The sequence below is a fragment of the Simochromis diagramma genome, unplaced genomic scaffold (genome assembly GCF_900408965.1).
Source record: "Simochromis diagramma unplaced genomic scaffold, fSimDia1.1 OVJJ01000816.1, whole genome shotgun sequence".
In the NCBI taxonomy this organism is placed as follows: Eukaryota; Metazoa; Chordata; class Actinopteri; order Cichliformes; family Cichlidae; genus Simochromis; species Simochromis diagramma.
Genome location: NW_024386908.1, coordinates 7144609 through 7157681, shown reverse-complemented (window position 1 = coordinate 7157681; position 13073 = coordinate 7144609). Strand labels below are relative to the sequence as shown.

Genomic DNA, 13073 nt, shown 5'->3' with positions numbered 1-13073 from the left:
AAAACATATCTAATGGCATGTCACTGGCTAGCTAGTCTGCTAAACACTAGCTTTCCCAACTTATGCCAAATAAGCACTTAGCCTTACCTGTCCTACCTTCATTACAACTTCCTTCACTTGTTTGTAACAAATAATGAAAACAACCAACTGTTTTGTGATATTTTAGATGCATATAAATACAAGACTGGAACTATTTTCAATGGTATGAATGCCATTTAACCCGCCTAGCATCCTTTAGCTAGTTAGCTTAACTGCAAAAGGCCAGCAACAGCTTCTAAGGTAATACAGCTAGGTTAGCTTTTTTTGTTTTAAGTTCGCACATATATATGTTAAACTACAATGATTTTTTGCAAAACAGAGAAATAAAGTTTGTAACTGCACGCCTACCTTGTTTCCAGACAAGTTCAGTTGAAAACAAACCTGTTGGTGCAGGCATGGGGTCTTACTAATAAACCCCCCCTTACATTTGAGTCATGTCACATAAAGGAAGCATTTTTACTACATTTTATCACTTCAGGTTATCTAAATGAATTAAACAGACAGACTATTTTGCTACTGAGCTCATGCACCCACTAATAACAAGTGCGAATTAAAATAGAAAAAGGGTAGAAAAAGGTAAAGTAGTTAAGCTAATTGCTGCCAGCTGGCTAAAACAATAACTGTATGCATAATATGTCTGAATATGATAGTGGCACATATCTATCTAGCTACACACACACACACACACACACACACACACACACACACACACACACACACATATATATATATATATATATATATATAGCTCAAAAATTATAGCATATGCAAGCGTCATGTGATGCATTACTCATGTTGAACATGGGCTATGCACCTGCTGCTTGAATAATTAGATAAGGGCAAATTTTAAAATGTTCCCCTTGCCTAATAGAACTAGTTATTGTGTAGTAGTAATTGCAGCCATTTTTACAGTGCACATGAAATGGGCATATATGTATATGTTTTGTTGACTAGCTGTACTAACTAAAGAAAACATAGAGATTTGACTGTGACGGCAGATAAAAGTAATGTAAGTAAGAGAGGGTATGATCAGTGCAGGTCAGTGTATTTAGCTAAAGAAATGTAGAATATAAAAGCTCTATGTGATACATAAGTAATGTGGAAGATGGGAAGTCATGCTCTGCTGCTCAAGTAATTAGTAAAATGTTACCCAACTAGTAGCAGTATTCTAATAATACTGGTTATTTTGTGGTAGTAATAGGAGTTCTTTTTAAAGCGCAGGTTTATATAGAGAAAAAAATGATTGTTTGCAATAAATAGAAAGTTTTTTTCTGGCCTTTCCAAATCTTATACTACTCTTTATACCTTGCCTACTATGATATCTTAGTTACATTCTTATAGTATGATGTGATGCAGTGTTATCATAGTGTGCCATCAGCTGCTTTTGAGGCTGTTACAGTCTGTCAGGATCTGGTAAAACCAGCCTTCCTGATAACTAAAGCTAAATGCCTTGAAATGCACCATTTAAATACAAATACAGGGATTTCCGTGAAAATGGAGCTTTACCCCCTCACAGTTGGAACTTGAGTCAGCATGTTGTGTTGCTATTGATATGCTTAAGAAAGGTGTCTCACTTAAACAAAGTAAATGTGCTAATTTTCCCTGAACAGGGCAGAACTTTGATTTGGGCGCACTGTGAACAAACTGTTATGTTACACCTGTTATAAAGGGTTCTGTTATTTAACTGGCAAAAATCATAAGCATCACATATGTGAAATCTTATCTTGAATCGACCCGACAAACTCTTAGACCACATCAAATAAAGAAAAACACTCAACACATTGAATGCAAAGTGGGAATAAAGTATGGTTTTAAGGAGAGGGGGGCGGAATTAAAGAAGTTCCATAAGAGTTATAATCCCCGCCAGCTCCTTCCTTTAAGCTCGTGAGAGCCCACAACAAAAGGTGCCCACCACTATCGCCTATACACAATTAACTAAAGCACCAGCATTATTCCATTATCATAAGAATGCTGTTTGCAAAGGCGGGAGGGGGGACTCCTCGGCATTCATGGCCGTGGTCGAATAGAGCTGAGAGCTTTTATCTTCTCAATTACATGCAGGCTGCATTCATCACACCACCTAGTGACATGTTTGGACACTTTTTGTGCACAACAAATAATTCGTTTATGTTGGTAATTTAAATGGCTTGTTTATAATTATAGCAGTGGGCCTTTTTTTGGAGGGGGGGGGGGGGGACTGGTGAGATTAGGGTGGGACTCGTTTCCAGAGGGACTCCCAAGACAAACAGATGACACTGGTAAGATCTTTTTGTTTTTCTCTAACGGGGCATTAAATGTGAGCAAATATTGTAACTGCTAATAGTCTCCAAACATTCCTCATAATCAGATTTATGTTCATCTCTTGCAAAGGAATGAAAATGAAGCGTTTTGTGACGCGTACATTGCTTTCCTAATGTGACCGTTCTGCCTCCTAAGAAGTGTCAGGATCTCACGCGCCTTCAAGTCGTGCACATGCTGCTGCAATTATGAATTCAGAAGACCACCTGTGCAGTAATTGCTCATACCAGCAGTAGCATCTGAGTTTAAGGAGACTAAATGAGGGCAGGTTTCTTCTTTTGAGGCTAACATCATTTGTTTTGAATCACATTTCTGCCTGAGTGCTTTTGATCTATTATGTGGCTGATGATGAGATTCAGGGTCGTGTTTGAGCTAACTGACCACAAGGTGTCAATGTTGCCGGGAATGTATTTCGCCGTGTGTCATTTTGGTTCATTAATGGAGAAAGCACTGAGGAAAGCAGCAGGTATAAATGCCTACTGGATGTCATGCTCATATAAATCTAACTAGATGAAGTGATATGTCCAGAGAGAATATACGGAAGGAGAACCATCTGTACTTGCCAATGCCTCAGTAATGTATAATTCTGGCTTAACACAGCAGGTTTCATCCTTATGGCGCTCTATCACAATTTAATCCCTAGTGCATTGTACTTTGTCTATTTTCATTTCTTGATTCTTGTTTAAATCTTTCCTTTTAAAATAAGATTGATGTTAGGAAATGTGTTGAATGGACAGGCAAGAACGGTGAGCGTTAAAAAAAATAACGCAGCAGCTCATTTCTGTGGGGACACTTTGATAATGACACACCTAAGATGCGTGGGATACGTATCAGGACATCAACCGACCATAACATTGCAGTGCTATGAGATTTCTTTCACTTTTATGTGTAATTTAAGTTTTCCCACCTCTCCCTGCCAAGTCAGTTTTTTTCCTTTTATTTACTTTTTTTCAAAGCAACAACAACAAAAAAATTACCATGAGAAAGACCAAATGAAGTTTGCAGCATTCCTGTTTGACTCAATATACAATAATGTGCAAAAGTCTTGAGCCACCCCTCAGTTCTTTATAGTTTGTTGAGAAAACATGACATATGTGCAGCTTCTTTTTTTTTTGCAATGTGCAAAAATGCTTAGAAATACAGTATATAAGAAAAAACAGAGATTGCAAAATTCTAAAGAACTCAAAAGTCAGCATTTCATACAGCCATCTCTATTCTTCAACACACTGTTAGAAAAGCTTTCCTGTAATTTCTTCAAGTAGTCTTCAGGAATAGTTCTCGAGGCTTCTTGAAGGACAAAGCTTCTCTTTTGATGTTGGCTTCCTTTCGGTATGTTCTCTGTTCACACGATCCCACACTGCATCAAAACTGTTGAGGTACGCGCCCCGGGGAGGCCAACTCATGACTGATAGTGCTTTATTTTGTGTTTTTCTATGCAGGTATGCTTTTACTGCATTGGCAGGATCATGTCATGCTGAAAAATAAAGCTGTTGCCAATCAGGTGCTTTCCAGATAGTATTGCACGATGGATAAAAGTCTGATGGTACTTTTCTTCATTCATGATTCTATCACTTTTAACAAGATCTCCAACAACAATGGCCGAAATGCAGCCCCAAACCATGACAGAGCCTCCATCGTGTTTTAAAGATGGCTGTAGCCACCCACTGTTGTACTTCTCACTTCTTGCATACTTATTAAAGACAACTGGAACCACGGATTTTAAATTTGGATGCATTACTCCATAAGCCAAAATTTCTTGCGTAATTTGACATACCTCAGCCCTTTTCTTTGTTTGACTTCCTTCAGAATAGCTCCTTGTTGGCCACGGTTCCACTGAGAAAATTTCTGACGAGGCATCAGTAACTGAAGGGCCAAATGCATCGCTCACTTCCTTTGTCAGGGGTTGCTGGATTCCTTCCTGTTTTCTAAGGACACTTATCCTCTACACAGTTTCCTCACATTTTTTAAGTAAGCACTGCACACCACACCGAGATACGCCAAGTTTTGGGCTAATGGCTCTTTGATTATCACCTTGTTGTTGCTGCACAAGAAAAACAAACAAACAAACAAACAAAAATGGGTTTTGTTATCAATGCCAAATTGCTAGTAACATAATGCCCTAAAATACAATTTAAAGCTGGTTCTTTTCTAAATCATATATTATGTGTAGACACATCACTGGTTGATCGTTTGAGTCAGGTATGTTTTTATTCTTAAAAGATTCATAATATATTGTTAATTTGCTTAATAAAATGAAACATTGCTCTAAAAGTGATCAGGTACAACGACTTGACTGAAAATGTTTGAAAAAGCAGCCAATGTCCAAAAGAAAACTCTGAAAGACTATGAAATAGACCACAGTCTGGCTCCTTAAATGCAAAATATAAAGAAATTAAGGGAAGCTTTTGCACAGTACTGTACTCAACTACAACTTAGAACAGCAGAAAAAAAAATATCTTAACTTGAGCAGATAAAGATTGGTGTGATCATGAGAGATGTTTGCTAAGTGTATGATATAGATTTGGAAAGTAAAATCAGCAAGATTCCCAGCAAAATGTAAAAGAATTATCCCAATACCTCAAAGCTGTGTTGACCTCAGATGTTTCAACAGTAAACACCCGAGCCTCATCAAGCTAATATTTGTTGCTTCATTTGAACTTGAACTTCATTCAGGGTAAGTGGACTACATTTCTGATTAGCTTCGCCATGTCTGTGGTACACAGTGTTTATAAAAATCGTATTTTTAGAATGTAATATAGGTTTTAAAGTGCTACTATAGAACTTCTCAAAGAAAGAAAAAGATGGTCACCGATTTATGAAATAAAAACTGAATTTATGAGCTAATAAAACGCTCGTCTTTGTAAAGGTCATTTCTGAAGCACCAGCCTTGTTTGATATGTGATCAATTGTGTTAGCCTAAACTTAGTTCACCCCCTTGGACACACCATTCTTTTTTGTACAGTCTCATTAAGGTATCGTGGTCATCTAGCCATGGGATCAATTGTTGACATACTCTTCTTCACTTCGCTATGGTAGGCTATTTTAACATCTTCCCATAAGTTTACATAAAAGCTACATAAATTCTTAAAATTAAATCGGGGAACTTCAAAAACCCCGCTTTTCTGTGGGGATTTGTTCGTTTGTTCAGTTTCCAATCATCAAACTTTGTGGTTATACAGTAACATCGGACTCAGTCTTGGGGGAAAAAATATCAGCTGTTCTTTACAAGCATCTGCAAGGACTCAAGAAGGGTCATTACTCACATCAAAGAAGTTGATATAAATTAAATTACTAAGCATTTATAGTTTAATGTGCAATAACGGATCACAGTGCTTCCAGATTTATTTCACGTGAATAACATTTAATGTGTAAAAAATAAAGAAATAACCTCTGTTTTAATGTTTTCCACTCTTTCTTTGATCTAAAAAACTAGTAAAACTGTAGAAATATTAACTGGACACCACATTATCACTGACATAATAAGTGAATTTCTAAATTCACCCCACTCGCCAAAGCCCGTAAATGAGGAACATGTGATATTTGCTGCTAGAATGTGAATAAGGCAGTCAGTGCGTAAGTATCGTAACATTTTTGGACTCCTGTCCATAAAGAACAGAGGACAGAGACTGCTCAGAGGAGGGGCAAATGGCTAATTACTGCCTGTAATGTCCTTTCTCTGGCTGAGTAAGGATACTGAATGACAGTCTGGAGCAGAGATGGAGTCTCGGTTGCCTGTTCTGACTGTAAACAATAATAACAGAATCAGTGCTATGGAGAGAAGGGCACTGAAATGACACAGCAGAACAATCTGACTTAGTGTTCCGTCGTGGGCTTCTATCTGATCTGAACAAAACATCAGCTGATCATGCTTTTTGAGATCAAAGGTCAGTCACTGAGAGGCCCTGTGGGATTTAACATGAGACTCCAAGATGTTGATAAATGCTCAAATAAAGAATTTGCTTTACCCTCACAACAAGCATAGCGTGATCTTTTGTTGCTTTAGTTGTGCTGTCCACAAAATTAGTCTGTGGATTCCATTCGCTTGCTAGCAGAGGTGACTGTTCTGTAGCGTTTTGTGTCATCAATCCTTAGGGTTAGGCCTTGACCTGGAAAGTAAACCCCGATGGTCTGGAGAAGAAGCTTCTGAGTCACAGTCGACATCGTGTTTTGTTCTGAAGAGCCTTTTTCTGTTAGTCCAAGAGGATCTAATTAAAATACACAGAACTGTTAATGTGGCTGCTGTTACAGTCCTTTGTAGAAATGGAAAGCTTTGATAGAGGTTGGATGGTCAGGCAATTCAACTGGACTTGTGTAATAACAGGTGATAGGGTAAAAAAAATGTTGGAAACCACAGTAGTACCTTTGTGAGGCTTTTTGTGTTGTAGGCACAGCGCTACACGTATGTATGGTTTTCTTTTCCAATCTTATACTTACTTTATGGAACTGATTGCTTTTGATAAACTTGAAATATGTTATAGGTTAAATAAGCTCTATTTAAACATACATTTTCAGGCCGCTTATTTCTCTGATGTTAGTCTGCACTTATCCAGTAGTGCTTGGCCTGTAGTGAGCAGAGTGAGGTGTTGGTGATGGTTCAGGTTTGCTGTAGAAAATTGTTAAAGTTAGTTTTTAATTATGCTAGCATCATTCTGTGTTGTTCTGTGTTGACAGTTTAGTTTCATAGGTTATGCTTTAGGAACCTTTAAATTAGAAGCTATAGCTGTAACACCATTAGCCATGGGCTACCTGGGTTACTGACTACCACGCTCAGGCGTATGCAGAGTGCTGCTTTGCTCTGTAAAGACTGAAGATCGCTAAAATGAGTTTCAAGCAGTCTTTCTGATGTTTATCACGAATGAGTCATCTTTTAACATAATGCAAGGCCATGCTCATAAGTAATGGCTGCAACTTCATTAATCGCAGTACTTGAGAAGGTATAGTTACATCATTTACTGCTTTTGTGGCAGTGTATCGCAAATTAAACAAGACACTTAATAAAATAACTAACATTTAAGTTGATTTCCTAAGCTGATAAATTACAGTCAAATAGTAAATACAGTCATATGAGAAGTATGACCTATCAGGGCATAATAAAAATAATCAGGTCCTTATCAGGTCTCAAAATTAGGTAAATACAACTTCAGAGGATGTAGAAAACATGACGTATTACACTGTCTATATATTTCATAAATTAGGAAATAGTGGTTGAAGAACTAAGTACACCTTCACTCCTTTCAGTGAAGGAGTGAAGAAGGTAAGAAACAGCCAGGTGCTGTAATCAAATGAACCTGAATCACTCAGGTGTATGTTAACACAATGCAAAGAAAAATCAATTGTTGCTACCCATCAGTCTGGAAAGAGTTGGAAGAACATTTCCAAATATTTGAGGTCCATCATTCTACAGTGAGAAAGATTATTCACAAATGCAAGACATTCAAGACAAGTTGCCAATCTTCCCAGGAGTAGACATCCAAACAAATTCCCCCCAAGGTCAGTGCACAAAACTCAAGAGCTTCACCTGAGACCATGTTAAAGGTTAAAGTTAATGCCAGTACAATTAGAAAAAGGCTATACAGGTTCGGCTTGTTTGGAAGTGCTGCCAGGAGAAAGCCTCTTCTCTCTAAAAAGAACACGGCAGTATGACTTCTGAAAGACTAGACTTCTGGAACAATGTCGTTTGGACAGACAAGATCAAAGTGCAGATGTTTGGCCATAATGAATAACACAACATTTGTAGAAAAACAAAGCGTAACAGCACGAACACCTCATACCGACTGTGAAGCATGGTGGTGTAAGGGAGATGATTCGGGCCACATGACTGGGATTTTTTGCAGTCATTGAACCAACTATGAACAACTCTGTGCACCAAATTATTCTAAAGTGAAATGAGAGGTAATTTGTCTTATAGCTAAAGCTTGGGTGAAACATCATCATGCTACATGACAATGAATCCAAGCACAGCAGAAAACCTACAACAGAAAGGCTGAAAGTTCAAGCTCTCAGTTAATGTAAAATAACCGTGAAGGGTGAAAGATATCAACTGTGGTTGTATTTAAACCATTTTAGAATCTGTTAATGTAAAAGATATCCTGATATGTGAAACCAGAAAGGGGGTCTAGTTTGTTTTTCACAACTTCACAGCATGTAATAAATTATTTAACTTGTGAAAACAGTAAGGCAATCACTTGCATTACGGTAATTCTCTTTTAGTTAGTCAACTTTTTTGGAGCTGGTTCTTATACTTGCCTAAACAAAAAGCCTAGGCTAATTGGAAAGTCATAGAACAGTAAATAACAGTAAAGGCAACTTATCTGATAATTTGTCATGAAATTTCATGAAAAGACAACACACAGACAACAAGATCGGGAGATCACCCCATTCAGTGGGATAGATCTTTGTACGTAAAACTGTTCAGATGGACTGAAGTGGTAAGCTGATTCCTATAATTACCATTACTGCTGCTACATATTTAAAAAGTTAAACATTGCAAGACAGAAAGAAAACAGTTATGCTGTACAGTTACAGATTGACCTGGTAAGATAAAAGCATTAAAATGTACCAAAATGTTGCACTTTACAAAATATAAAAAGCTTCCTTGTGAAATACCGGCAACCACATAAGAGGCATTTGCTCGCCTCCAGCAATTCAAAAATATGTCAGACATCAACGATAAGGAGAGATACTTTCAGAAGGTAAAAAACAAAGCTGTAATAAAGAGCTGTGAGACTTTTTTTACAATTCAAAAGCTGCAAATTTGATTTACAAACAACACAAATCCACTTTCAATCATTTAATAAAAGCTTGGATACAAGACCTTTTTTTTTCATTTTTTTTACAGCATGTGGCATGTGTTAAGTTGTATTGGTGGAAAATCCATTTTCTAAAACAACTGCAGTAAGACTGAATAAAACCCCCAAAATCTTAACAAGGCATTTTTCAGACATTCAACATTCACCACAGTTTGGATCGGATAATAACAACAGTGCGCTGGTTTAGGGGGCCAACTGACCAACAATATACTCTTCATCTTATTTTAATTGAGTTGCCAGAAACACTATCACAAATATAAAGATTTTTTTTAATATCTAAAATATTTATATAAATAGAAAGTAATTAAAGATCTGGGCAAAATGACAAAGTGCAAAACAGGAAAAAAGAAAGAAAGAAAAGAAACAGGGAGGGTTTAAAAAAAAACAAAACAAACTTTAACAGCAAAGACAATATACAACTGCTCTGAAATCAGCAACCATGAGCCTTGTCTTCATTTTAGCTGCAACAGACCGTAACTTCCCATTTCTATTTCTTCAACCAGTAACTCAGGTTGGCTTCTTTTCCCCAACAAACACTTGATCTTTGATCAGTAGATACATGTGAGAAGGTACTGGGTGAGAAAACCGAAATCTATCCAATGATACCAAGATCTGTAACCAGTAAATAACACCAAAAAAAAGAAGTATCGACCATCGCTTTAGCAGTGTATGCGTTGATCTGTTATTAAACGTCTGTTGATTTAAACGTGTGAGCACAGCAAAGAAAACTGAAGAAAAATTAAAAGATTTGTTTATCTTGTCATAAAAGGGATGTTAGCCATTTAACTGTACACAGCCAGTACCCAGTTAAATCATGTGTATCTACAGCGAAACAAAGCCTACCATGCAGGTTCTATTAAACTGATCTAAACTGGTAGACAATCTCACGCGCTGATGGACAGTCATGGGAAGCACTTTGAGTACTTGGAAAAACGTAACACAAATACAAATGATTATGTACAATTCATTCATCATTAGTGCTTAAACAAAACAACCAATGAGTCCAAAAAGAGTTAGTTTCCACTGAAGCAGTTGGCAAGTACCAGGCGAGTGCATTTCTGAGAGTCACACTGCTAAACAGCAAATTTAAATGCTTTCAGTTACGTTAGCTCTATCGTCAGCAGCAATGAATGAAAGAGGGGGGTACTTCTCTGACATTTTAAAGGTTTATGCTATTTGTTTTTTGACCCATTACGACATCTGCTGCACTTCAAAAGGGACCTGTTATGCCTTTCTCCATTAGCTGTCAAAGTCTAGTATTAACAAGTAATCTTTGTAAGCCAAAAGTTTGAGCCTTAGACTGATATAATCCATTTTAGACAGTTTTTTTTTCTACTTATGCAGTTGGGAAGGGCCACCAATCAAATGAAAACTGGCTCAAAGGGAGGAGCTAAAAGTCAGTATGAGGAAAATCTGAATTATTTTGAATTATTAATGGAAGCAAGCACAGGAGATCCCCTTTGAAATAAGAAAAATCTCTTCACATTTTCTGACTTTTTTGATATCCTCAGTTAAACTTTGTAACACTTTAAACCTTTAACCTGTGGCACACAGTGCTATAGAAAACAAAAGCATATAGTTTCCCTTCAAATGTAAGTGTTGTCTTTTTAAATCAGCACTGCTTTTTTACACCTGATGCTGCATCTAATAAAAGACACTTGAGGGCTCAAAGGAATGACTACCGAGCTACCGGAGAAGAAACGGTACCTAGCTTGAGCTGGGCAGCTGTGAAGCAAGCGGATACATTTTGACCCAGTTCTGACTCGACATAACACAACAAACCAAGCGTAATCGCACTGAGATGAGGCCGACCGGCCTTGGAAGATAAAGATAGTTTAAAAATATAGCTATAGTTTTGAACACTGGAAGAAGTATGAAAAAGGGTGAACCCACAGGAAATTGGGAAAATGGTGCCCCTTTATATGAAAATACAAATAAGGGCCTGGTTTCACAAAACAAAACCTAACCAGCCTGTTGTCTTGCAATAGTAAGAAATAATTATGAAATAATTGTGACCTCCGGGCCTATTATCTCCTGACAGGACAAAGGAGGATCTAAACGAGAACACAGTAGAACCAGACTACTTCACTTTCCTTTTAGAGCCTTAAATGCTTGCACAATACTGCATCTAAAGTGTATACACATAATTTGTAGTATGAGAAACAACATGTGGGATATGGTTCTAAAGTTTCAGAGATCAAGATTTCTGTCAGACTACAATAATTATTTAAAACTAATATTAGAAATTTAAAAAGAACAGAAAAAGGATGTATTGTTTCCTATTGATGACAGTAAACATAGACAGCAGCCATGGCTCAAATTTGTTTGTGTGATTATTAACTAACGATCTAATTATTGAATGTTTTGAGAAACCAGGCCGAGCTCATTATCGTTAATAAACAGAGACTAAGAGACAGGAAAGCTAAAAAATGCCCTCTCTCCTACCTCATAATTGGGAAAAGGGGACAATTATGAATAAATACAAAAATAAGAACAGATATGTACACAATTTTAATAATATGAACTATAATAATACTTTCAACATTTCTTCAAAATAACATAGAAATCTTTTTTTTTTTTTTTGCTGAAAAAAAAAGTCTCAAACCCTCAAAGGTCAAAAACAAAAACAAAAGAATGATAAATTATTATACAAAAAAAGCGCCATCCAACACCTTAATATTAATAACAATAATTCCATTTTTGGATGCAAGTCCAGGAGTTTCTTGCAATGTTTAAACCAGGACGAAGGGGAAAAAAAATACAAAAACATTCTTAAGTTAAATCTGACTTCTTCCTATATTGAAATACAATGCATTGATGTGGCGTTGTTGGTAACACAGATGTCTTCTTCTTCCCTTGTCTGAACAGGTTCTTGTGTGGCACTGCTGGAGATGGCTCTGGAATCAGCGAACAAGGAAGGAAGGTGAACTGAGGGCAGTAAGTGCACTTTGAACACAGGCATGCTGGGATGAGCAGGGAGCATTGGGGGGCAGGGGGACAGTAAATAGAGAAATGGACAAAGTTGTTTGGTACAGAAAGAAAGAGGTTAAAGAAGAGGTAAATGCTGGATAAAACCCAGCTCATCTCTTTTTAAAGCAAAAGGAAAAGAAAAAAAAAATACAAATAAAAAATAGAGAAACACAAAAAAAGGGGTGGAGCCACTGAGGTGGCATAGCTGAAGTCTGAGTCCTACAGTAGTCGTGTCAGTAGGTCCTTTAAACATCAAACTCCCCCAAAGAAATCACAGTTATCTTTCCACTCAGATTTCTGAAAATAAACTCTGGTTATCCCCCTGCAAAAGTCAACAGTGGTGGTATCATTAACAGTGCCTTAAAATTCCCTTATCAGGAGGATAAAAGGTTTTTGAAATCCTGTTCTGTAAAGACCACAACGGCGCGGAGCAGCTTTCCATCAAAATGATCCGTACTGAGGGATAAGTGGTGGAAGCCACTGCCAGCCAACTGTGGGCAAAGACTTCAGAGTCCCGCTGTCACAGCAGGTGAACTGAACTGTTTTTGGATAAAACAGATGTGACATGATGAAGCAGTCTGATTGGTGCTGGAACTGGAAGAGCGGTGAGGTCAAAGGTCACAAACGGTGGTGGCCTGAACAGCTGCCCAACATTCTGTCCATTAAACAGGTTTCTGTCAGTGATGCAACTTGGCCTGTGGAGAAAAACGCACACTTGTCAAGTGATTTTAATTTCTTGCCTGTAAAGCAGCAGTTTCACAGCAGATGGAAGTTTAATTTGTAATTTATTAATTTATTTGCACAACATAGTCATTCATTCTTGAGAGCTAATGATGATACCAATTTAATAATAAGCATATATTTAAAAATTACTTATTAGCTTGCAACTTTTGTTCATTAATCAAAATCTGCAACAGTTTATGTTTTAGTAGAGGCGGTGACAGTGGTAGAGGAAAA

At 37.3% G+C, this 13073-nt stretch overlaps 2 protein-coding genes across 4 annotated transcripts in view; both read right to left on the bottom strand.

Moving 5' to 3' along the window:
- The window catches only part of znf800b (zinc finger protein 800b), a 31242-nt gene extending 30620 nt beyond the window's left edge, over positions 1 to 622 (bottom strand). For both annotated transcript variants that reach the window (XM_040035195.1, XM_040035198.1), the window contains exon 1: positions 388 to 622. The gene's annotated coding sequence lies outside the window, so the exon portion shown is untranslated. The remainder of the gene's footprint in view (positions 1 to 387) is intronic.
- An 8403-nt stretch (positions 623 to 9025) lies between these two features.
- Positions 9026 to 13073, bottom strand: part of atxn7l1 (ataxin 7-like 1) — a 30826-nt gene continuing 26778 nt past the window's right edge. For both annotated transcript variants that reach the window (XM_040035340.1, XM_040035341.1), the window contains one exon: positions 9026 to 12811. In XM_040035340.1, the coding sequence (XP_039891274.1) occupies positions 12794 to 12811 (18 nt within the window). In that variant the 3' untranslated portion in view covers positions 9026 to 12793. The remainder of the gene's footprint in view (positions 12812 to 13073) is intronic.